This window comes from Aedes albopictus, chromosome 2, assembly GCF_035046485.1.
Source record: "Aedes albopictus strain Foshan chromosome 2, AalbF5, whole genome shotgun sequence".
NCBI lineage: Eukaryota > Metazoa > Arthropoda > Insecta > Diptera > Culicidae > Aedes > Aedes albopictus.
In genome coordinates this window covers 333,973,482-334,001,081 of record NC_085137.1, presented here as the reverse complement: position 1 = coordinate 334,001,081, position 27,600 = coordinate 333,973,482, and the positions used below count along the sequence as shown (strand labels likewise).

General features: G+C 40.4%; 1 protein-coding gene across 1 annotated transcript in view; it reads right to left on the bottom strand.

Annotated features, from left to right (window-relative positions):
- The window catches only part of LOC109431646 (eukaryotic translation initiation factor 5B), a 355,243-nt gene that overhangs the window by 315,695 nt on the left and 11,948 nt on the right, over window positions 1-27,600 (bottom strand). The window contains exon 4 of the mRNA XM_029874767.2: window positions 27,465-27,597. Within this exon, the coding sequence (XP_029730627.2) occupies window positions 27,465-27,597 (133 nt within the window). The remainder of the gene's footprint in view (window positions 1-27,464; window positions 27,598-27,600) is intronic.

Sequence of the window (27,600 nt, the reverse complement as noted above, 5' to 3'; positions counted from 1 at the left end):
CTTATTTCAAATGAAATTGCCTACCTTTAGGCGTTTGAGGGGGAAATTTAAAAATTTAGTTTTGCATTTAAAGTATTAAATTTACTAGTTGTAAAATTTTAGACGCGTCATTCGGTTTTAGAAGAGCAAAATTAAGCGGTGAAGGAAATTTTCCTTTCCAAACGATGCTTAATTGTATACTGATCAATTTCGCCCCAAAATGGCATTTCCAATATTTTGATATTTGAAGTTATTTAACTTAAAGTTTAAATTTGTTGAACAAAATTCTGTCACGTGGTTCCATGGAGTTCCACTGGGTACTGGTTTTACAGATTTTTTTTTTTCAATATTTAAACAGGCACTGATGTTATCCGCAAAAGTTGTTTTAAAGTGATCAATTTGACCCCGGATTACGGTATCCTCGAAAAAGTAATAGTATTTTTAGCAAATCTAGAAATTCCGACAATTCTAGCAAAACTATATAAAGAAAGCTCCTTATCTTTCTTCTCCTTCTCGGCATAACGTTCCTACTGGGACAAAGTCTGCTTCTCAGCTTAGTGTTGTATGAGCACTTCCACAGTTTTTAACTGAGAGCTCCGTCTGCCTATCAGAATATTCCATGTGTATATCGTGTGTGGCAGACACGATAGTGTTCCCAAACAGAGTGCTTGGGCTACACTCACACAAGATGTTAAAGAGATAGCTGCTTGGAACTAACAGGCATCTTTAGTGTGTGAATGTAGGTGATGAACTATTTTTTGGTGAGAATGGCGTCTGCTACGTCAGATTGCAGGTCAATGTGGAGAAGGCGAAGGAAGTGATAATAGCAAACGCCTGTCCACGGCTGATCAATGATTCCCCGTCGTCTACATACGTTCATGCAGGGATGTTTTTTTTTGGAAATGGCGGTTTGGCAGAGGGTTCACGTTGGTGCGTGGATGCCAGGCGTAAGGTGATCAAATGCTGAGTATTCTGAAGATGATGCGGCACATACCTTTCGATTGTGCTGTAAAATAGGAATAAAGGGTAATGGAATCTTGGTGCTAGCAATAGCTATGATATTTATTTATTTGAGTAAGTATTTTGTCTTTCTAATGAAGGTTTTTACTGAAAATTCAAATGGTGTTATTTATATAGGAATTACAGAGTTTTTCGCATGATTTCCGAAAAAATAATATAAAATTCCTAGAGAAATTCATGAAAGAAACTGTTGGGGAGGACTTTCACTTTCGGCATGATAAACCAACCATCGAGAGCAGCTTCCGTTATAGCAGCTTTAATGCTGAAATATAGTTTATTTTATTTAAATTCATTCTTGCTTACATCTATAATTAATTAACATACAGTTTGGTATCTCACTAATTGCACTGTGAATTGTCTACCTCCTCAACCAACACTAAACTTATCACTACAGTTTCAGGATTGAGACACCAGTGTTGCCAGTTTCACAAACATTGCAATATCACCACAACAGAAACTTTCATCCAAAACTTCTAGCTCTGAACTCTAGAGACAGTCCGAGAAGAATCTATGAAAGCATTTTTAAAAATATTTTAGAATTTTTTGAGTTGAGGGGTAAGTTATGTTGAAGACGAAAATAAAGAAAAAATATTCTTCTAAAGTGTGGGTTCTGAAGAATGTTTTGTCAAATATTCATAAATGCGGTTATTGCGAAATCATGTTGATACAAAAGCGTCAATAAGATGACTACGATTGCAGAAACAGTTTTCTACCGATTTCAACCATTTTTTTAGTGCTCGCTATTCATGTGTCGTGTCCTTCCCAAGTAACATATTAATGACCAATTTGTCTTACAGAAGTTTTGAAAACCGTCATAAATCCTGATTTATTTTATTTTGGTTTTATGATGAATCTAAGAACCTCTTTTAGATTATTTGACTAAAAATGTTACTTGGGTTGATTAATATATCGTAAAAATGTCATATCAGTGTAATATTTTTTTTATTAATTTGATGATGAAAAAGTAATATGAAGCTCATTAAATCTAGGCCTGGATATAATTACACAAAAGTCAGACATCCCCAAACATGCGACGCTTAGATAGATATCACTTTTTTAACTGAATCTCATCCATATATGGAAAAATGCAAAATTTGCCTCTTCTCCAGGAATAGCTGCAGGTATTGTTGCAACCATTGTTCCAGGAATTTGTGTTGAGGTTGATGCAGTAGATGTCATACTAAAATTGCTTCTGGATTCATGTAGAGAAATCTATCCACAACTGCCTCCGTCTTGGGATTTTTTCAAGAATTCTTATTGGAAACACTTCAGGAATTCGCAATAGGATTCCTTCGGGAAATTCACCTGGAATTATTCAGGGAATTTTTGATAGAATCCCTTCAGATATTCCCAATAATGTTTTTTCAGGCTTTCCTCTTGTGGAACCTCCAGAAGTTTTTCTTGGGGTTTCAGAAACAAACTCTCGTTGAAATTCGCCCAGAAATTCTTGCTAGTATTCTAGCAGGAGTTACCCTGAAATTTCAACAGGAACTTTTCTAGGGATGTATCCAGAAATTTCTGTAGGGATACAAATAATTCATTAAACAATTACTCCGTGTATTTATCAAGGAATTTATCTAGAGATATTCATAAGGATTTATTTAGAATTACCTCTTAGGAGAACTCCAGGAATTCTGGCTGGGATTCTACAAGAAATTGTACTGGGGATTAATCCAGGGACTGTTCCTCCGTAGTTATCCCTTTCGAACTTCTTCTATGGATTTTCCTGCTGTTCTTGGGATTGCTCCGGGATTTCCTCTTGCTATTCTTACAGGAATATCTCTTGCTATTCTTACACGAAAATTTATTGGTAGTGCTTCAAAAATTGCTCTTAGGATTTCTTCCAGAATTCCTGCAGAGACACTTCTGGAATTTTTGTTATGAATTCTTCTGTGATTCATGCTAGTATTTCGCAAGCTATTTCTGCTGGTATTCCTCCACGAATAACACCAGATATTGCACAAGATTTTTTTAGGAATTCCTCCGTGGATTTCTCCAGGAATTTCATCTGGAGCCCTAACAGAGATGTATTTGATCAACAATAGCACAACATATTTCTGAGATTAGTGCAACGTAAGAACTATACCACAATCACACGACACGACGCGGAAACAGGACATAGCACTTTTCAAGACGATGTCCTGATAATGGGTGACAACAAACCCGAAACCGGTCGTTGAAAAAAAGGTACCGTCAGTGGGGGTGTCATTGGGCCAAAATTGCATAGTACATCTCTTTGTAGGTCGTTACCACAATGTTTCAGCTCTAAATGAATGTTGTATTCGGTAGACACGTTCATTTTTATACTGTTTAGGATTGTTTAAAGTGAAAATGCTTTAACTTTAATTTTGACAATGATATAACTTAAATTAAATTGGCCCAATTCCACCCCTTCTAGGGGGTGACATTGGGCCAAATACTAAAATTCAAACAAAACAGTTCAATGTGAGATAATATCGCTTGAAAATCGAAACTATCAAATATATAGATACTTGCCCACAACTTATCAGTGTCCAGTCACTTCAAAATAACGTCACAGACAAACAAACGTGACAATTTTACCACATTCATTGTAAACGATCAACGTTCCTACATAATATATCCGCTATCCCATAAATATAACTCCAACTAACATTCTCAAAAGACGAAAGTAATATTTCTTTATCAGCTGCCTATTAACTGATATGCGTGAATTTTAATTTTGCATGAATCTAACATTTATTTCCAAAAATTTTCACCGTATTATGCATAAAAAATGTGAATAATCTCAGTCGTTTTAATTCACATTTGTAAGGTTCTCGTGCTGATTGCATTGCTTTTATATGGTCCAAAGTCACCCCCAAAACGAAGTATTTGTACTACAGCTTGAGTAAATAAGTTTTTCATGCAAAATAGCATACAAAACCAAGACAATTTATTGTACTTTTTAAAACAACTACTCAACACACCGAGAAAACAATAATTCATTACATGTTCGGTTTTAAGCTGTTTTCTGCGGGGCATTTTAAAACAACGATATTGTACAGTACGCCTAACCATAAAATTCAGATCAAGTTTTCTTAATAGAAAATTGACTAAATGTGACTTTTTTCTACATCGGATGGTCAACGCAAGTTATATTTACCGTTTACCATCCACTTTTTGAGAATCACTTTGATAAATTTTAGTATTTTGAGCGAAACATCTTTCTTGATTTTTGGCCCAAAGTTACCCCCCAGGCCCAATGTCACCCCGACTGGCGGTAAATTTATATCCTTTTTTCGTTATTTGTAAGAACAAAAAGTGTTATGTCCTGTTTCCGCGTCGTTTCGTGTAATAGCACAACAATAACAACTTTTGAAATGAAAACTACATCATTCGAGATTTATGTTGTTTTCATGATGGGGAGCTTGTATTGTGCACAATTCACGTCGATATCTCTTCTTGATCTTTCTGGCATTAGCTTAGCTTAGCTTAGACTGACTGCACATATCTATGGTTGCTACTCCGTGATTGACCCGAACCAATGACAGTTGCACAATGAATCAACTGAATAATTGACTGGGAGTGGTCAACATTCTCACTGTGCACGCTTCAGAGGCTCTCTTCAACGGTACAATAACGGCGCCGGCCACGTCCTTGCAGTCAGGTTGGGAGAAGGAAGGAATGTTAGTTGCAACCTTTGTTGTGAAAGACCGCGTTTACCGCTGCGACTCCACCAAAAGCTGCAGGAAGGAATGCTTATTAGTCAGGAAGGTATCGTTGGGTCTGGATTCACTTTGATAAGTAATATGACCTTTTGAAGCTGAATGACACGCAGACTGCGGCGCTATTGCTCGCTTCACGCGGAAAGCGAGCAATCGACCACCCGCGTTCGGTAGTTGCTCAATATTTGCTATAAACGACGGCCATCTAGCAACTGACAACAGCTTCGTCGGGCTGCCATCAGCATGGTTGATTTTTGCGAACTAATCCAACCACCGCGCAAAACACACACCCGACGCACGAACAAATTCACCTACACGACGAAATCTATCCAGCATCTGATGACAGCTTCGATGGGCCGCCATCAGCATGCTTGACTCTGCGAGCGAGTCAAACCACCACGAAAAACACACTTGCGATGCACGACACACCTTCACGACGAAATCCAACCAGCAACTCTCTCTTCTTGATCTTTCTGGCATTACATACTAACTGGGACACAACCGGTTTCTCAGCTCCAATCATTATCTGATTTTTTGTCCCATTTTTGTATTCAGTTACATGTTACAGTAGAGTAAACACAGTTCACTAAGATTTTCAAAGGAAACACTAGCTACACCAAATTCAAAACAAAAAGAATGGAGACATAATTTAAGCACCCATTGAAGATAAGACAATTATGAATAGATAACACAGCGTAACAAAAATTAACTTTTTGTCTGTCTCAAGAGCATACTTATGTGTCCCCGAAGGATTTTGGGCCGCTGAGTCCGAATCCGGGCTCAGGTTTGCTCTAACACGTCACAATTTTGAGCTTTACCTCAATTTATAGGGCAAAATATGCGATTTTGGGCTTTTTTGACAGCAAACCATTAACCCACCATCAGTCGCTTGCGTGTACTGAGTACACGCATCTCAGAAAAATGCAAAAAAATAATCGAAATTCGCACCAAATTGAACCGGGTGTTGGTCCTATTCCAAGATCCACTCTTCTTCTTGTTAGTAAGGCAGAAAAAAATGAAAAAATGCACGGAAAGTACTCGAAAAATACGTAATTCTAACCTCACATTTTGAATGTGTACTCAGTACACCGGCGCGACCGCTGGTGTAACTTTTTTGTGAACCAGACCGTTACACGAGCGGTCGCGTCGTGTACTCAGTACACGGCATACGCTTTCAATTATGGTTTACATGCTTTACTAGATACAATGTTGGTGTCTTCAGCAAAAATGTCCAACTGGATAATGCGCGTCTGATAGTGGACATGTGGAACCGGTCAACACGATCTGGTCCTGTCCCGGGTGTCGGAATGGCCCTCGCGGGAACCTGTTTCGTGGACATTTCAGTTATGGCACCAAAACTAGGCTTGCGACGGCTCTATCTTCATGATTTTCCATATCCATTATTTTGGTAACCATGAAAATGATCAGTGACCTCCCTGGCCAACCCGTGGCCACCGGAATGTGCCCTGGAGGAACCTGTTTCGAGGACATTTTGACCATGACACCAAAACTAGGCATGCGACGGCTCTATCGTCATGATTTTTCATAACCATTATCTTAGTAACCATGAAAATGACCAGCGACCTTCCTTGCTAACCCGTGGCCACCGGTATGTGCCCTGGAGGAACCTGTGTCGAGGACATTTTGACCATGATACCAAAACTAGGCTTGTGACGGCTCTATCTTCATGATTTTCCATATCCATTATTTTAGTAACCATGAAAATGAGCAATGACCTCCCTGGCTAACCCGTGGCCACCGGAATGGGCCCTGGAGGAACCTGTTTCGAGGACATTTTGACCATGACACCAAAACTAGGCTTGCGACGGCTCTTTCGTCATGATTTTTCATTACCATTATCTTAGTAACTATGAAAATGACCAGTGACCTCCCTGACTAACCCGTGGCCACCGGAATGTGCCCTGGAGGAACCTGTTTCGAGGACATTTTGAACATGACACCAAAACTAGGCATACGACGACTCTATCGTCATGATTTTTCATATCCATCATCTTAGTAACCTTGAACATGACCAGTGACCTCCCTGGCTAACCCGTGGCCACCGGAATGTGCCCTGGAGGAACCTGTGTTGAGGACATTTTGACCATGACAACAAAACTAGGCTTGCGACGGCTCTATCTTCATGATTTTCCATATCTATTATTTTAGTAACCATGAAAATGACCAGTGACCTCCCTGGCGAACCTGTGGCCTCCGGAATGTGCCCTGGAGGAACCTGTTTCGAGGACATTTTGACCATGACAACAAAACTAGACTTGCGACGGCTCTATCTTCATGATTTTCCATATCTATTATTTTAGTAACCATGAAAATGACCAGTGACCTCCCTGGCCAACCCGTGGCCACCGTAATGTGCCCTGTTTCGAGGATATTTTGACCATGACACCAAAACTAGGCTTGCGACGCCTCTATCTTCATGATTTTCCTTATCTATTATTTTAGTAACCATGAAAATGACCAGTGACCTCCCTGGCCAACGCGTGGCCACCGGAATGTGCCCTGGAGAAACCTGTTTCGAGGGCATTTTGACCATGACAACAAAACTAGGCTTGCGACGGCTCTATCGTCATGATTTTCCATATCTATTATTTTAGTAACCATGAAAATGACCAGTGACCTCTCTGGCCAACCCGTGGTCACCGGAATGTGCCCTGGAGGAACCTGTTTCGAGGACATTTTGACCATGACACCAAAACTAGGCATGCGACGGCTCTATCTTCATGATTTTTCATATCCATCATCTTAGTAACCATGAAAATGACCAGTGACCTCCCTGACTAACCCGTGGCCACCGGAATGTGCCCTGGAGGAACCTGTTTCGAGGTGACCATGACACCAAAACTAGGCATGCGACGATTCTATTTTCATGATTTTCCATATCCATCATCTTTGTAACCGAAAAAAAAAACTGCGAGTGACCTCTCTGGTTAACCCGCGGCTACCAGCCATGCAAGGGCTCTATCTCCATGATCTTCATCTTCTTTTTGTGTAACTTCCATACTGGGGCAAAGCATGATACTCAGCTTAATGTTCTATAAGCACTTCCACAGTTATTAACTGAGAGCTTCCTTTGCATATGAATATTTTGCATGTGTATAGCGTGTGGCAGGCACAATGATACTCTATAACGAAGGAAGCTAAGAAAAAATCCATTACAAAAAGTTCCAGTACCGACCGCGAATCGAACCTGTCACCATCAGCATGCATATACTGAACAATCACGCCTTCACAACTGTGGATATAGTGGTTTTCTATCGTCATGATGTTTCATGTACATCATCTTTGTAACTGTGATCAGTGCCAGTCATCTCTCTGGTAAACCTCTGGCCACTGGAATTTGCCCTGAAGAAACCTGTTCCGAATACATTTTGCCCATGGCTCCTCATGTTTTTTCACCTTCGTTATCAAAATAGGACCAGTGACCGATCTGTCACACTCGTGGCCACTGGGAGTAACGGTTACCAAGACAATGAATATAAAAATTATGAAGATAGAGCCGTCCTCTAACATGTTCCTGTGGCCACGGGTTTATGCTAGGTATCGCTCAAGTAATTTCCTTTCAGTTCATTATTTTTTCTTTACCGGAATGGTCAAGAACTTCAACACAGAGAGCTTCATTTGATTTGACGTATCTTCTAAGTTCCGTACTGGAGTCAAGAAGAATCAAAAGTAAGGAAGCTCTCGAGCGATTCCTTACCTGAATTTTCCCCGCATCGAGATAGGCCAAAAAATCTTGCGAACTGCGTACTTCTTATAATGCAAGGACGCTGCACAGTGAAATATTTCCACCGAAATAATTCATCCGTGGGATATATCACAAAATTTTGCCAGAAATTTATCAAGAAATTTATCTAGGGATTTATCAGAGAATTTCTAGAGCGATTTTCTGCAGGGTTCTTCTAAGATTAGGCGGACTTGCCCCGGCGTTATAATTCACAGTATCGCATGAAACCGAATTTGCTTCCACTGCTGTCTTTTGGAGTTGGAAGGCTATGTTTCAGTAGGAATGATATGTCAAGAATAAGTACAGTAGAAATTCGGTCGGTGCAAACGGTTTAACTGCAATGCTTTTTACCTGTAAGTCCGGTAAGTTCAACAAATTTGGAGTTATCGCACCGCCAAACGTCAAAATGATGTGTCATGTTTGCCCTAATAGGCTGGAGGAATTGAATAAATGTGGATGAATTAAACGAAGAGAAAAAGCAGGATCTTCATATAACGAAATGCAGAAGTAACTGATGCTGTGAATAAGTTCCTCTGGCATATGAACAGTCGCATGAAGTTCACGTTCATTTTACGTCAATTGATGGCTTTATGACATCTGTCAGGCGTTGCAGTTACTCAATTTCATTCGTTAAGTGAAACGTAAACATGTTGCAGTTAACAGTTAAACAAAATTACTGACACCGAACTGTCATATAACTGCGAAAGTGTTCGTATATCGCTAAACTGGTTAGTAGACTTGGTTCCAGGAGGAGCGTAATATCATAAAGACTATTCCGTCTATAACCGCCTCATACAGAGTTATTGAACACCTTGGAACCTCGCTAATTGTTGCACACTCCATGCTTTTCTTATGAGGTGTGCACCAATTGGCGAGTTTTTAAGGTGTGTAAAAATTGGCGATTTACCCTAGATGATGGATATAGAAAGTCATGAAGCTAGAGCCGTCGCATGCCTAGTTTTGGCGTCAAAGCCAAAATATCCACGAAACAGGTTCCTCCAGGGCACATTCCGGTGGCCACGGGTTCGCCAGGGAGGTCACGGTGTGTCTGGTAGAACAAATTTATTACAAAAAAATGGGCATCGCTAATTTTTACGCTACGTGAAAGTTGACGCTACCAGCTTTCATTCAAGCCCAACATCGAAATATTCCATCGGGGGAACTTTTTCATACAAAAATTGGGTATGTTTGTTAAGTAGAAATAGGGATTAATTTGGAACCGTGCATTTTGTATGGGGAAAAACAGTATTCTGTAAAAGTTGTTCGGGATCCCTCGGCGGATTTTTTTGGGGGCTCTGCAAATGAAAGCTGAAAGCCTCTATTTTTGAATAGCGAAGAATTTGACGATGCCCATTTTTTTGTTACAAACTTTTCCCATACACACGCCGTGAGGTCACTGGTCATTTTCATGGTTACTAAGATGATGGATATGAAAAATCATGACGATAGAGTCGTCGTATGCCTAGTTTTGGTGTCATGGTCAAAATGTCCTCGAAACAGGTTCCTCCAGGGCACATTCCGGTGGCCACGGGTTAGTCAGTGAGGTCACTGGTCATTTTCATAGTTACTAAGATAATGGTAATGAAAAATCATGACGAAAGAGCCGTCGCAAGCCTAGTTTTGGTGTCATGGTCAAAATGTCCTCGAAACAGGTTCCTCCAGGGCCCATTCCGGTGGCCACGGGTTAGCCAGGGAGGTCATTGCTCATTTTCATGGTTACTAAAATAATGGATATGGAAAATCATGAAGATAGAGCCGTCACAAGCCTAGTTTTGGTATCATGGTCAAAATGTCCTCGACACAGGTTCCTCCAGGGCACATACCGGTGGCCACGGGTTAGCAAGGAAGGTCACTGGTCATTTTCATGGTTACTAAGATGATGGATATGAAAAATCATGAAGATAGAGCCGTCGCATGCCTAGTTTTGGTGTCATGGTCAAAATGTCCTCGAAACAGGTTCCTCCAGGGCACATTCCGGAGGCCACGGGTTAGCAAGGGAGGTTACTGGTCATTTTCATGGTTACTAAGACGATGGATATGAAAATCATGAAGATAGAGCCGTCGCATGCCTAGTTTTGGTGTCATGGTCAAAATGTCCTCGAAACAGGTTCCTCCAGGGCACATTCCGGTGGCCACGGGTTAGCCAGGGAGGTCACTGGTCATTTTCATGATTACTAAGATGATGGATATGAAAAATCATGAAGATAGAGCCGTCGCATGCCTAGATTTGGTGTCATGGCCAAAATGTCCTCGAAACAGGTTCCTCCAGGGCACATTCCGGTGGCCACGGGTTAGTCAGGGAGGTCACTGGTCATTTTCATGGTTACTAAGATGATGGATATGAAAAATCATGAAGATAGAGCCGTCGCATGCCTAGTTTTGGTGTCATGGTCAAAATGTCCTCGAAACAGGTTCCTCCAGGGCACATTCCGGTGGCCACGGGTTAGCCAGGGAGGCCACTGGTCATTTCCATGGTTACTAAGATGATGGATATGAAAAATCATGAAGATAGAGCCGTCGCATGCCTAGTTTTGGTGTCATGGTCAAAATGTCCTCGAAACAGGTTCCTCCAGGGCACATTCCGGTGGCCACGGGTTAGCCAGGGAGGTCACTGGTCATTTCCATGGTTACTATGATGATGGATATGAAAAATCATGAAGATAAAGCCGTCGCATGCCTAGTTTTGGTGTCATGGTCAAAATGTCCTCGAAACAGGTTCCTCCAGGGCACATTCCGGTGGCCACGGGTTGGCCAGAGGGGTCACTGGTCATTTTCATGGTTATCAAAATAATGGATATGGAAAATCATGAAGATAGAGCCGTCGCATGCCTAGTTTTGGTGCCATAACTGAAATGTCCACGAAACAGGTTCCCGCGAGGGCCATTCCGACACCCGGGACAGGACCAGATCGTGTTGACCGGTTCCACATGTCCACTATCAGACGCGCATTATCCAGTTGGACATTTTTGCTGAAGACACCAACATTGTATCTAGTAAAGCATGTAAACCATAATTGAAAGCGTATGCCGTGTACTGAGTACACGACGCGACCGCTCGTGTAACTTTTTTTTATGCGACTGATGGAGGGTTAAGCAAGGAAACATTTTTTTAAGCAATCAAAAGGCTAATTGGTCAATTAACATCTAAATTAACGACTCATTCAAAATATTTCGTTCTACCAAATCGAGTTTGATAGTTTTAAGCGATTTATGTTAGGTACGATATTTCCCATACAAGCTACCCTCCAAAAGTTGCATGCAAGTTTTCATACTAACATAAAATGCTTAAATCTATCAAATTTGATTAGGTAAAACGTAATATTTTGCATGAGTCGTTAATTTAGATGTTAAAAACCAACTAACCTTTTGATTGCTTAAAAAAAATATTTCCAAGCCTAATGGCTTGCAGTCAAAAAAGCCCAAAATCGCATATTTGCCCTATAAATTGAGGTATAGCTCAAAATTGTAACGTGTTGGAGCAAATCTGAGCCCGGATTCGGATTCAGCGGCCCAAAATCCTTCGGAGACACATAATTTTGCTCTTGAGATAAAAAAAAGGTTGCGCTGTGTAATCTAAGTTTAGACTGGCATTTATAGTGCATATCTATTAAGCAGTATTGTCCTATTAAACATTATTATGTACTCATACTACTACTACTACATATTTTATTCTTTTTAGTGTTATTTCCCAATTGAGACAGAGCCTGCACATTAACTTAACTGTTATGGGAGCACTTCCAAATTGACTGAGAACTTCGTTTGTCAATATTCTGGGAACGTCGTCTCTGGATTTTTGGATAAATCTTCGGATATATTACTTAAGAAATCCTATTAGAATTTTCTATCGAAATTGCAAGAGGAATCCTCGACGACTTATGTTGCATAAAAGTCTGAAAAAATCTAAATGTATGGACTAATCCTCGAAAATTTTTCGGAAGGAATTTTCGGAGAAGTTTGTAGATGGCTATTTGAAGAAATTTCTATAACATAGTGTTTTAACTTACTTTGCTATGAGTTTTTGCATGTTTCAATACAATAAACGCTTATACCGAAGTTACCACATGTATTCAATAGACAAAATTATACATAAAAGTCTTTAAAAATGCATTTTCATTTATCAAAAAGCTTGATCATTTCCGCCTAAAAATATAATATATGCAACTAGGGTGAATAAATGCAACATTAATGGCAGAGTTTCCGCCGCCTAAAGCCACAGTTCTGGTCCTGCATATTCATCATCCATTCATCAAAATTACAAACAAAAAGCCAACCCACTCAATCATCCCTTAATATGACACACAAAAACAGGAAACCGGTTCAGTTGAACCGCGCTCGGTGCAGCCACACTACTCAGCGCGGCGGCGGTTGTTGTTCATGCGTGTACGTGTGACTACCAAATTGCTAATTTTGTCTGGCTCATTTCCTTTCTGACCCACCATCCAGCAGTACCAGCAGCCGCGTAGGTACCCTACGCGTTGTTGTCGAGGGTACATTGAGCCCAACCTCCGTAATTATGCACTTGCAATGAATTTGACTCGCGTGAAATTAATCTGATCGCGTCAGAAATTTCGCCAACGTTGTTGTTTCATACGTGCCCGACGGGTTGATTGTCTCTGATGAACAAAAAAAAAACTTGAACTCGGTAAATGTTGCAACCGCACAAAAAAAAAGGTTGCGGTAGCATTCACTTTCAAGTGAGGTGTTGCCCTTCTTATGGCCCTTCATGATAAACCGACATATGACCGATGATCGAACACTGGAAAGAGTAAGGATTATTCCTAAGCTGCTGGATGAGTACGACTGGAAAATGTTGATTCCGGAAAGCTGGTTTTCTCAGTCTAGGATAAATCAAGATGGCCAGTTCTGATTTGCCCGACATTTCGGCTCTTTCATTAGGGAGGTATAGCTGACAACAACGGTTTCTCGTTACATAAAGTATTAATAATAATAAGACAGCTGTAGATGTCAAGGACAAAACTTCAGGACAGTTTGGACGACGCTGATTACCGTAAAGGTATATAGCATTTTTATTAGTCTTCAAGTTAAGTAGGTCCAGCAACCATTGTTTGTTAATGCACCGTTACTTTGTATAGCGGATATAACTACTATTATGAGTATAGAATTGAGGTCCCAAACACCAAGTTAGTTTAGACGACCTGCTTCATCCTAATTATGTCAATGCATGGCTATCAAATTTCTAAGAGATTCATGGAATACAGCAGATTATGCAATTCTACAATTCGTTGAGAATGATTTTATTGCCCTTTTTCGGCTAAACCAGTCGACCAGTATGTCTGAAATAGACGTGGCTTAGTTGGTTAAAGCGCCGGACTAGCGATAACGGAGTCGTGGGTTCGAATCCCACCAAAACAAGTGGGAAATATTTCACAAATTTATCTCTAAATTATAACGTACTTTGCCAACTGAACGTACTTTGCCTTTTAAGTTTTTACGTCTACAATTCGTTGTTGAAAGAAGTTGCAAGAACTTTGTCGAGGTGAGTTGACAAGCCATTGTTCATTTGAGGTCAATGGCCCCAAAAGGTTAAAAAAATCAAAATCCAAAAAAATATAAAATGTATCCAGTTTTGCCTAAAAAAGAAATTCAATTCGAAGTATTGCAAACGGTTGCAATACTTCACCCTCGAGTAAAGTAACGAAAAAAAAAACGCAGAATAAACCGGGTCGCAGGGAGGAAGTACACCTCGTAAATATTCAAATCCCCAAGCTTTTTACCATCCACCTTTCGTGTTCTGCGTGGCGAGGCTTGTCTCCCCCATCGTCGTCGCCGACCCGCACCCTAACCAACCATACTGATTCGCAGTTGGCCCCACCACCGTTGTTGCCGCGTAGTTTTCCATTCATAAAACTTCTCCGCATCCATTCAATTATACGCTGCTGCCTTGTGGTGACATGGCGCAGGATCGAACACCGCATTCATGCCCAGAGCTTCCGCTCGTTCATCGAACCTCGTTCGGTGGTGCCCCATAGTAGCGAAACAGCAAAGCTTGCGCTTTCCCTCTGTTTGTAATACTAAGTAGCTGGTCGTCATGGGGCAGCAGGTATATTGGGCAGGGCCCGACCGAAATGGTCTCGAGGCGAAATAATACGCGCACGCTGCTGCAGCGCTTATCATCTAGCCCAGATCAAATATTTAGCCGTACCGATAGATGTGCAAAGAAAAACAATGGCAACCCCGTCGACTGGACTGGTATTTCGAACCAAACTGCGGGTTTCTCCGCTATAAATATATGCAAAATGGGTAGGCAGCAATGCGACGCGTTCCATGCCCAAATATGTCGAGCGAGAGAGCCACCTCTAAATAGAGCTATCGACTTCCGGTCGGTCGTACCTAGCACGCTGCTGCTAACCGCCGTCAGAAGCGCGATGCGTAATGTGGAATGAGGGAAGACCGCAAAACAGAAGCACACACAACTCCGAAGCGGGGCAACATTGTTGGCCGGGAGCACGTTCGCGACTAATATGAATTGATTCATCCATTCTTACCTTGTTGCCTAACTTTAGGCGACTGATGTATAGTTTGTGATACAACTCAGTTAAAAAGAATGTGATCACTTACCTGCAAATAAAAGAGAAACATCGTTGAAAATAATCGTTAGTCAACAATAATGATTGAAATTGATAAGCTATTCGCGATACAGTCACGGTTGACGCTAACTTAAATATAATACGCTGGAGGAGTACAACTGGAATATATTGATTCCGGATTGCTGACTTTCTCAGTCTCGGGTAAATCAAAACGACTAATTTTACTTTTTCCGACGTTTCGGCTGTTTTATTAAGCCTTTTTCAATGGATTAGCTGTCAACCCCTCAAAAAAGGCTTAATAAAACAAGCCGAAACGTCGGGAAAAGCAACAATAGCCGTTTGATTTACCCCAGACCGGAAAAGCCATCATTCCAGAACTAAAATATACTCTGAATTATTTTATCTGTATTACCGAGATTTGTAGCCTTAAGCTAGTTCATCTTCCACGCCTTATTTCCTTTCCGAAGGAAGAATTCACGTTCTTCACTGTTGAGTCCACATCAACCTTTCACTAAATTTTGTGGAAATGGTCCAAATGTTGGTTCTTGAAAATTTTACAGAATACATATAGCTTATGTAATTCCCTTCCAAAAATATATATTTTTTAATTTTTCTGACTTTTCCAACCGATTTTCCTCAACAGTAGAAAATTTTGAGGAAAACCATTTTCATTTTGTATTTTTTTTTTTTTTGATTGCTTACGATTTCAGAGCCGAATTAAAAGATTTCCATCCTGGGCGATTGCCAGCCATCATCGCCTTGATCTGTGGCCAGGTCAAATTTCTGTCGAATTGCTTGATTTCGTTGTTGAGGCTGCGCCGCCATGAGCCTCTGGGTCTGCCTCTGCTGAGATGTCCTGCTGGGTTCCAATCTAACGTTTGCTTGCAGATTTCGTTTCCACCCCTGCGTAGAGTGTGGCCGACCCACCTCTACTTGCGCTCCCGAATTTTTGTCCCTATCGGCTTTGATGACATTGACGATGGAGCTCCACGTTGGAGATTCAATTGTGAGGCTACCATGCACGAATTATATACCGCAGGCATATATTGATGAAGACTTGCAGCCGTTGAATGTTCTCTACGGATACACACCAGGTTTCACTAAAGTATAGCAGCACAGATTTCACGTTCGAGTTGAAAATTCAGAATTTGGTGCGTCAACTAATCTGGTTGTTTTTCCATACATTTCTTAAACTCGCAAAAGCTGCCCTGGCCTTCTTGATCGGTGCATCTATGTCGATCTTGGTGTCACCATCGGCCGCCATTTGGCTACCAAGATATTGGAAGCTTTCAACATTCTCCACTGATTGCCCAGCTACCGTAAAGCTGGAAGTCGATGAATCCACGGTTTGGTTCACGGTCAATCGCACCAACCAGGATCTCGTCGATTACGATGAGGAACAGTGCGGTGATAGTATACATCCTTGCCTCACTCCAGCAGCGACCCGGATGGTATCGGACAAAACACCGTTGTGCAGTTCTCTGCACAAAAATGCCCTGTACTGTGCTCCAATGAGGCCGATGATTTTCTCAGGGAGACCCTTGCGCCTGAGGGCTTCCCACATGTTTCCGTGATTGAGACGGTCGAAAGCTTTTTCGTAATCAATGAACACCAGGTAGAGAGACTCTTGGAATTCATTGATTTGCTCCAGAAAGATACGACGCGTGACAATATGGTCCACACAGGATCGTCCGGCACGGCATCCTGCTTGCTACCGTCGGAGAGTTGCGTCAATCTTCTCCTGTATCCGGTTAAGGATCACTTTGCAGAGGATTTTGAGAACGATACACAGTAACATGATGCCCCGCTAACCAATTATCGCATACAGTCAGGTCACCCTTTTTGGGTACCTTTACTAAGACGCCTTGCAACCAGTCGGCCGGAAATGTCGCGGTTTCCCATATGTTGCAGAATAATTGATGCGATAGTTGTGTGGATACTACGGGGTCAGCTTTGAGCATCTCAGCTGATATGCGATCGACGTCTGGGACCCTGTTTGATTTCATGCTATGGATGGCTGTTTCTATCTCTTGCACTGATGGAGCTTCGGTGTTGACACGGGTAATGCGTCGAACCCTTGGCAGATCATGCTGAGGTGTTGATGGCGTGACCGACACTTGAAAAAGGTTTCCAAAGTGCTCGAACCAGCGTTTCAACGGGTCAGCCGGGTCGGTCAGTGATAGTGCAGACTTGTCTTTCACGGGTATCGTAGCATTCATCTTAGTCGGGACTAAGGCGACGTGAAACATAGTACCCAAATTTTCCCAGGATTTCTTCCGAAGTTTGTCGAGGTTATTACAATAGGTCTTGCGGAGCTTCTCGCAATGTTTCATCTGAATTCCGATATTTTCCCATGAATTTCTTACAGGGGATTTCGTAAGATATCCCAGAAGCCATTTGAAAAAAAAAACTCCTAAAATAATCCCTGCAAGAACATTACATTGCATTAACGAGATTCCAGGAGGAGCACCCAAAATCTCAGGATAATTTCCTATAGGGATTCCGGGAAGAGTTCTGGGAACAATCCGGAGAAAATCTGCAAAAAAAATCTCAGGAGAATTACCTCAACAAATCCTTTAAGATCGAAGCCACACCCCGAATTTACAAGAGGCCAAATCTAAAGAACCAAATTACGGTTTGCGCTGAAAAGTTGATTGATTGGTCATCATCAGCGGGTAAACAATCGACCAACTTTTCAGCGTAAAATGTTATTTTGTTTCCTTAGATTTGTGCTTCGGGTGTGGTTTCGTCATACAGGGGATAGATAAAATGAAAGCTTTCCCCTTCTAAAAAATGTTCAACTAGCTGTAACTTTTCGAACTGGCTGTAACCATGTATGAGTTATATAATGAGCTATGAAAAACTTTTGACCTAACTAAAAATTTTTAACACGGAAGAAAATTGGGTTCTTTAGGGGTATCCGGATTATTACATAATCGAAATCTCCGCTTAAAACTTAGTCGAAATCCAAAATTTCATTATTTTCGAACTCCGAGAACTATTTTTGAAATGCATTTAAAGTTTGTATGGAGAATTTTTTTTGTTCAGGTTGAACTGTCATTTTATCGATTGAACTGTCATTCTATCCACGAAAATAAAAACTGTTTTGTTAATTTTACCATCAAAGCAAACGTAATGGAATCCAATAAAATCACGTTGAGCTCTTTCGATTAGGCTATAGAAAAAAGCAATATTTTATTTACTAAACAACCCAATTAAAATAACACTAGTTTACAAAATAAAACGAAAGTCGTGAACTTCTGTCAACGACCAAAATTTTTGAAGCATAATTTAGCGCTGATTTCGAAACCGTGCTTCAAAAAATTTAAAGTAGAACAGCTTTTAAGTTTTAGCTAAATATCGAGTTTTACAACTTTTTAAAATATGGAATTTAATAAAATTCAAATATCTTGCGTATTGTACAACCAATTTTAAAACTTTTTCCATAAATTAAAAGCTGAATATAATACCATTCGATCATCTGAATGCAGGTTTCACTTCAGATTGATGAAATTCAAGATATTGGCGAGTTTTATGGACGATCTCCTTAAATTTTATCAAATTTTCAAAAAATATGAGAAGAAATATATTTTTCTCAATAAGAAAAAAACAATTCAAAAATTCTTTCTCAACGTTTTTTTGACACATCATATGTAGGCGAATAACAGTAAAAAATTCATCTCAATCGGAGTATTGTTTACGGAGAATGAGATGTGTGAAGTGAGCGTCTTTGCTTAATAGAACAAAAATAGATTTCAAATTATCAACCTTGTATGGAAAGTCGAAAAAATTTCCGCTCTACTGTAATTTTTTTCCATCGCGTTTTCGAACTCAGGGCATGATTCTACACCAAAAACGATCATCATCTTACCGAGTTGAAAAATGCTGTAAACTAGTGTGATTAAATCATTTTTCTAATATAACACCAAATTATCCAAAACTTCAACATCGTTCCAAAATTCAGGATGCATACTATAGTTTATTTAAATCGCTTCTATTTGACTTGAATATAAATATGTTTTGATGGAAAGTAACAAAATAGCCGGCAATAAACTGAAAAAGTAATGGAATGCATATTGAAAATAGACCAATTTACTTAAAAACCGCAAAATAAATGAAATTGCCATAGCTTTTTCTGACAATAATAATTTCAAGTAAAGTCAAACGTTTTTCAAAGCTCATTATATAAGTCAAATGGTCAAAATTACATTGCGTTCGACTCATTGAATCCGAAGATATAACAGCTCAAAGTTGGCTATTGGATAATTGAACATTTTTCTAGAATCTTTATAATTTCGTGCAGAATAGCCCGATCTTCTCCTAATTTGGACCACTGATACACAACTGTTGATCAATTTACAGTGAAAATTTGAAAATATTTGATGCACTTTTCGAATTGAACATTTTATGAAAAGTGAAAATTTTGCCTGTTCCGATAATTTTGTCTATCCCCTGTATCTTAACCTTAAACAACTACGAAGGAAAAGCATAAATAAAGCTCTGAAAGAAACCACGAGAAGCACTCCCATGAGAACCCAGAAGGCAATCGGAAAAAAAATAGAGAAAGGTCAGAAAGGCTCTAAGAGACATCCCGATCAATCTTTTGAGAACTGGGAGATACTCCTAGAGAAATCTCACGTAAAACTTCAAAAGAAATCTCGCAAGAACTTTTAGGAACATTTAAGGCTATCGCGAAAATTTCAAGAAGAAATTATAAGAAAAACTTCGGCCAAAATCCCGGAAGGAACTGCTACAGCAAATTCGTGCACATCGGAAGGATTCGCGGAAGGTTTTCAAGAGAAATTCCGCAGCAACATTGAATATGGCCAAAACTGATGCAGTGCTTCTATTTTGGCCAGTGAAACTTTTAATAAAAAAAAATCAAGTATTAGCTTGATTTCTGTATTTTTGACACTTTGGTGGTTTTCAAAGGATAATTAGCTTTTTTTTATAAAAATGATTTCCCTTAGACTGATTTTCGAAGAAAGTATCGCATCACTTGGTAATCAAGCTCATCTGCTGAACCACGAGGCTTCACTTTGAAAATGTTATCCTCTTTTACAGGCGCAAGTAGCACACTGCACTGGTGGCACAGTAACCGGATTATATGTGCGCTTGATCCGAATGAAGAAAAAAAAAATCTGCTGCTGCTGCTAAGCTGCATTTTGTCATTCAATATATTGTCGCGCTTATCTTTTATTAGAGTCCTGCGGCGGTCGTACGCTCGCAAGGCATACCGCCGCATGACAGTCGCAAGGCAAAACAAAAGAAAAAGTGTTCCCGCCAAAAACAAAAGCACGTGGGTTTCGCGGAGTGACAGATGTTTTTGAATGTATTTGTGACGAACGGCAAGAGTAGCTCAGTGGAATGAGTGTTCTTGCTGTCAAACCCCATATAGTGGAATTATATACTATTGGATCTGGTGACGCTGTTATGATTAGTGACTGTCGCGCTGATATCAGAAGCCAGAGGCAGATAATCGCCATATTCTGATTTTTCTTGAGAGGCATAATATTGGCCAGGTCGTGTTACGTGCGCACTTTGGACGAAACGTGATCCATCTGCATTATTTTCGTTACACTTGCATATATGCTCAGCGCCGACTGGCCACCAGCACTTTTCAATTCATAATTTTTACCGGGCGGCGGTTCAGCAGCCGGGCAAGAGAAGCCAGTGCTTTTGCATTGCCATCGCATTATCGTTCTGGATGCTTTGGTGCATGACAAAAAAAAACGGCTGGAATGTGCCTAAGCCGCTTTGAATAAGACAACTTTGTCGAGACGGTTTTTTTTTTTTGACATCATCTTCCTTGATTCATTTGATCTCTTGAATGGTATGCTTACCTTGTAGCGGATTAAAATGTTAGATAAACATTATGTTTGTTCCAGCTGGCTACTGTTCGAGCTACCGTTTGTATGTTTTGTGTAGGCAAAGAATGCAATGAACTTAAAACAAACTCTAGATCGGATGAGATTGGATGGTGTTCTACATTTTACAATTAATGTAGGACTCACCCGTTGCACATAAACTTTTTGAAAAGAAGTTGTTAGACGGGGTAACATGTCTAAGATGATACTGTTTCGTGTCTCCACTATTCTAGAAATCAAGCCACTGCGTCCAAAAATAAGCTGACTTTTTGTTCGCATCTAGCAAGCTAATCACCATGTGCGTCTTCAGAATTTATAAAACCCATAAACTTTTCCAGATCTGCCGACAAGATCACACTGGTCCCGACCGTCTGTCTACCAATGAGTTGCGGATCAAACAGCGTCTGTTATAGTATCCAGCGGCTGAATAAAAATATATCTAAGGTGGCAGTCCCACCACGATGGGTAGGGGGCCTAAGACCAACAACCTACAGTTCCCGAAACTCAAAAAAAAAAGGCAAAAAAGGTGATTTAACGGCATCGTCTTTTGGAGCAAAACAAACAACGAACAAGAATTCGACCTTAGAATACCCTAGCCCAATAGAACAAACTGGCACAGTTAGCCAATGGGACATGCCGTATGAATCTAGAGATTCTAGGAATGAGCAAAGTCCGTTGGCCGAGCTTTGGAGGACACAGATTGGCGTCGGATCAAACTCTGTTTCGAGGTGAACACGCTCCTCGCCATCGTGGAGGTGATTTCCTGCTCAACACTCACGCCCACGCTGCAGTCATGAAGTGGGAACAAAGGTTGGTTCCGATAACTCGGACTATGAGCACGTCATGGGCGCCATGGTCTCGGAGAAATAAGCGAGAACGGAGAGCTGTTTGCAGAGTTTTGTGGCAACAAAGCCTCGTGATTGGGAGATAGCTCTTTCCTCATCGACCAGTGCACAAAGTGACATGGCTTGTAAAGTAAGGCTCTGGCCCTTACTTGCTGTAGCCCGGCAAGGCGGTTCGGAGCAGGGTAAAAGATCAATGAAGCACCATCAAGAACGGCTTCGTCGCGTAATTTGGGTGAGCTACGTACCCTTAGAAAGCAATTGGTCACAGATGATACCTGGAGGAATATAGAGGAGCGAAGGAACGCCAAAGCCGCGATAGAGCGAGCGAAAACACGAGGAGCCAAGGCCGTAGTCCATCAGCGCTATTCGGCTCTCGAGAAGGAAGTGAAACGCTCATGTAGACAGGACAAAAGAGCGTGAGCGGACTCCCTAGCCGACGAAGGCGAGAACGCCGCAAACACCGGCGACATCCGTCTCCTCTACGATGTTTCACGTCGCCTCAGTGGGACTAAGATGAATGTTACGATGCCCATGAAAGATACGTCTGAACAGTTACTGCCCGACCCGGCTGACCAGTTGAAACGCTGGTTCGAGCACTTTGGAAACCTTTTTCGAGTGTCGGTTACGCCATCAATACCTCAGTATGTTCCGCCAAGGGTTCGACCCATTACCATTGTCAACACCGAAGGTCCATAAGTGCAGGAGATAGAAACAGCCATCCGTAGCATGATATCGAACAGGGTCCCAGGGGTCGATTGCATATCAGCTGAGATGCTCAAAGCTGACCCCGTAGTATCCGCACAACTACTGCATCAACTATTCTGCAACATATGGGGAACCGCGACATTTCCGGCCGACTGGATGCAAGGCGTCTTAGTAAAGGTAACCAAAAAAGGGTGACCTGACTGTATGCGATAATTGGCGGGGCATCATGTTACTGTGTATCGTTCTCAAAGTCCTCTGCAAAGTGATCCTTAACCGGATACAGGAGAAGATTGACGCAACTCTCCGACGGTAGCAAGCAGGATTCCGTGCCGGACGATCCTGTATGGACCATATTGTCACACTCCGTATCCTCCTGGAGCAAATCAATGAATTCCAAGAGTCTCTTTAAATACCTGGTGTTCATTGATTACGAAAAAGCTTTCGACCGTCTCAATCACGGAAACATGTGGGAAGCCCTCTGGCGCAAGGGTCTCCCTGAGAAAATCATCAGCCTCATTGAAGCACAGTACAGGGCATTTTTGTGCAGAGTACTGCACAACGGCCCCATCCGGGTCGTTGCTGGAGTGAGGTAAGGATGTATACTATCACCGCTACTGTTCCTCATCGTCATCGACGAAATCCTGGTTGGTGCGATTGACCGTGAACCAAATCGTGGATTGCTGTGGCAATTCATTAACATGGACCTCAGCAGGGTAGAAATCTGTCTCAAATGCGCCATGGGTATCGGCATACACTCACGGTCGCCGCTGCGCCACATCAACTCACCAAAACGTTCATAAAAAAACTGCAGCAAAAGCCACTATTTTCCGATAAAATTCATGGATTCAAGGAAATTCAATTGCAACATCATTCCGTCGTCCCATCTGGGGTAGATTGCTTCAAAACCATCCCCACGGGAACACGACGGCAATGCAGCGTATTTTGCTGGAACTTGATGGTATTTGTATCGGTTTCCGGAAGATAATATCCGTCGAAACTTGAATCTAACCAAACATTCTCAAAGAGTAATATTTTTGTTAAAAAAAATAATCGCAATCGCCAAAAGAGAAATGCAAACACAAGTTGTGATTTCATACACACGCATCCCGAGCTGGGAATGAGAACAAACCTATAACAAATTGAAAACTCATTTTGTTATTGATAACAAAATGAAATCAACACAAGTTTTCGTTCCGAATTGTTTTTATTTAATATCAAATTGAGATATCATTTTGTTATCATATCAAAAACTCAATGATAACAAGATTTGATTTCAAAAATCCAAAATAGGTTTAAGGGTCTGTCCATAAACTACGTAGACTCTTAGGGGGGACCGGGGGGTTCTGGCCAAAGTCTACGCTCCATACAAATTTCGAAAATTTTGTATGAACAAAAGTCTACGAGGGGGGAGGGGGGGATCTGAGATGGCCGAAAAAAAGTCTACATAGTTTATGGACAGCGCCTAATATGCTTTATTAACATTAATTATATTCACAAAATATTTGTTAAATCTACCTGCGTATTGTACTTCCATATTGACACAAAATTTAAAATTTACTGTTTGTAGGTAATGGTCATGCTATTTAAGGGCTATTTCATAACTTAAGGGGCACAAATCTGACGAACGAAGCATTGAACCAAGCCGCACTTGTTTATCCTGGCTTTGCTCACTTGCAAAAACAGGAAGCTTTTCCAAATCGAGCGCATTTGTTGACGAATTTTAAAGATTGGTGCTCTTGAAAACGTGAGTAGGGATCCAAGTCGGCAATTGTGGCAGCCATATTTGTATTCTCTGATGTTTCTCCCTCAATTGGCTTGAACTTTAATAAATCTTTTTTGACTGGTTATTATTGGCAGGGCTATTCTCTTCGTTATGAGGGGTTTTTCATTGGCCAAATTGCCTGAAACTTGGTCGTATAGTTCAGCTTGGTTGGGAAAGATTTGAGGCCAACGTTAAATTCAACAGGGTTCTAAAAGCCTTCCATGACGAAGAGAACAAAACTGCTCAGAAGTTCCCCTATATCATTTATTTCAATCTGAACATATTGCCAAAAATTTTGAAATTTGAACTACACGGTGATTATTTCTCCAATTCTATATTTTAATACTGCATATTTTAATTCGCACTTTCGTTAGGAAATAACGAAAGTGCCACAGTATTCAAAATTTACTCACACTTTAGCTCGTTTGGCATAAAGTCATTTGGCATAATAGTCGTTTGGTATTATAGCCGATTGGCATAATGTTCATTTGAAGTTTTGAAAATAACACATGTTTATCATACAGGAAAATGATGAATGCAATTTGACTTATTGTTATGCCAAACAGCCATTTTGTCAAACGACTGTTATGCCAGATTATGCCATTTGACCATTATAGCAAAAGACTATGCCAAACCCTATAGAATTAATGTATACATACTATAGTAGAATATTTTTCCAATCGGATGCCTTATTTTTTTAAATGTCATCATTTTCCCCGGAGTAACGAGGGAAAGAGCTGAGAAGCCGAATGCGACTCAATTCGTTGCTCGATGTCATTCAATTTGAGTCCTGATGCCTGTGGCTCTGGATGTCGTGAACATCTCCCACATTTGTTTTACTGCAGTGCATATAATCAAAAGGAAAAGCTGAAATATAATAATACAAAAATATTACGTGCAGTTATCTTTGACTCCAAATTTACTTTTCTTTGTCGCTTCAATGTCCATCATTAATCTTTTTATTTATTTATTTATTTATTCATTTATTCATCTGACCTAGCTGCAGCAACTTTTAGTTGAATCATGGTTTAGATATGCTGTATATCAATCAATCGATTTCCATTTCCATCGTGCAGGCTCCAAGATAGAAATGACTGTTGATGAAATGTGAATGTTACAATCGATAATACTACGCCATTGAAAGGGGCCATATTCTGATGATATCGTATCAAACAAAACAAGTTTTCAATCACGAGATTCTTCTGAATTTAAAATAAAATCTCAAAATGGATACTAAATTTGTTAGTAATTTCTAGTTATTACCCTATAGATTTGATAACTACCTGAGAACTGCGTATGATATCAAGTAGTAAAATGTGGATAACAAAATGAGATATCAATTTGTTATCAATGAGAACTCATTCTGTTTTCAATTAGATATTCCAGTGCATTATTTTGTTATCATATTTTGTTATGTTAACTCTTAGGTCATACAAAAGGAAAACTCACTTTGTTATCAAAATTCGTGATATCTAAATAACTCAATTTGTTTTCAATTAGTTATCATTCCCTGCTCGGGATCACAGACTTTGTAGCAACCTCAGGAGCAGACTACTTTTATCCATACCGATTGTGGAACATGTTCCACAAAAGTAGTAAGTTCGAAACTTGTAGTGTAGTAAATTCTCTGTTTACTTTTATTCATACAAATAATTGTAGTATTTACTACAAAATTGTAGTAAACTGTGGATTACTACTTTTTATTCATACGGGCCATTGTTTTGTGGGGAAATGGTATTCGGGGTAGGGTATCGCGCTACTTGGGCGGTGGTTTTCTTCGTCTGTTATTTTCGTCTGTTTTCCACTGTAACTCGGTCAATTTTGAACCGATTGACTTGAAATTTTGTACACGGGTAGATACTATACCTATCTCACCGCATTCCAAGAATTGTGTCAATTGGTTCAAGATTGACTGAGTTATAATGGAAAACAGACGAATATAGAAGCCACCGCCCAAGTAGCGCGATTCATAGATAGAAAATAAATCACTTTTAAATGCTCCAACAATACGCTTAAAATTGAAAGTGACCCATTTTGCTCCGCGGTCGTTTATATGGAGATTATATTGAATGTATCACCTAAAAAAATGGCCAAAAACCATTTTATTTTTAATGTCCAACGTACATGAGTAATTTTTCAATTAATACCCTTGACATTTGTAGATTCATGTTGGTCACCTAACAAAATACATACTTAATCAAAACATGGGCAATACGCTCGAAAATGACTGTGACCCATCTTGCCCGCCCCACCCTAATTACTTACAGATCAATAAAACTAATAACCTAAATAATAAATAATATCGAACAAATAATTCATTCCAGTTGTTCTTGTTATTTCAATGGTGAACTTTCAGGTGAATTGAACCAAATTTGAAAAGGGGGAGGGGGGAGGGGGGGGCTGATTTGTTTTATTACAAGGAATGCCGGCAGTCAATTTAGGTACCCACACTGCCGTGAATCGCAAGTCAGTCCCATCTGCATTTTGGACAAAAATGAGTTAATGATCGTTTTCGACCTTTCTTGGGATGATCTTTCAGCTGCGTGAATAAAAATATATACTTTGTTCAGTAAAATTAAAAAAAAAAAAAAAACAACAAGTCAGATTGTCCCATAATGAATGAAATCGCAAGTCAGTCCCATTACGAACTTGTGCACCATCCAGTACAAAACCTAACACTGTTTTATCCAGTTTTATATTTTTTATTGTTACGTTTTCACGTTTGAAACAATGTGTGAAAGTTTCATGTTGATCGCAGAAGTTTTCAATTTATGGCGAATTTTTGAATTTTCACATAGAAATCGAATTTGAAAACTTCAGAGTCTATTTTCTCATTGCCTACTTTTTGCAGATGGGACTGACTTGCGATTCACGGCAGTTTTGCACATAAAATCTTCCAAGTTCGTGTGGGTCGTAGCTACGAAGTTTGCGTTAAAATACACGTGAATAAAAAAAAAGTGAAAATAGCAAATCGTGATGAAAAACTCCTTGTTAACCCGAGAGTAGTTACGTTTTTGACTCTTCACAGCTACACCACGCTTACGCTGTGTACTTCAAACGTGCCTCTTATGCTCAAGCAACCAGTCAACATTATCAGTCTTGCGGATATAGCCAGACATAACCTCCCGTACCTCGCGCGGTTGACCACCACCGTCAGCACCACACTAATGCTGAGTACAAAAAGCGAGATTTTTTCAACGTATTGTCAAAAAAAACAACAGCGCGATCGCTCGAAGGTTAAAGGCATAGTCTAAGATATCAATAAAAGGCTATGAAAGAAAACAGGATGAAATAGTAACACTACTCACCGGAATTTTAGACGTCCTCAAGAATTCCAACAGAGCTTCCAGAGAACCCAGCGTTGACGCCTGCACGTACACACCACGTTCACTAAGCTTGATACTGCTCAGCACCGACTTAAGATCACGTGCCACAATATCCCTA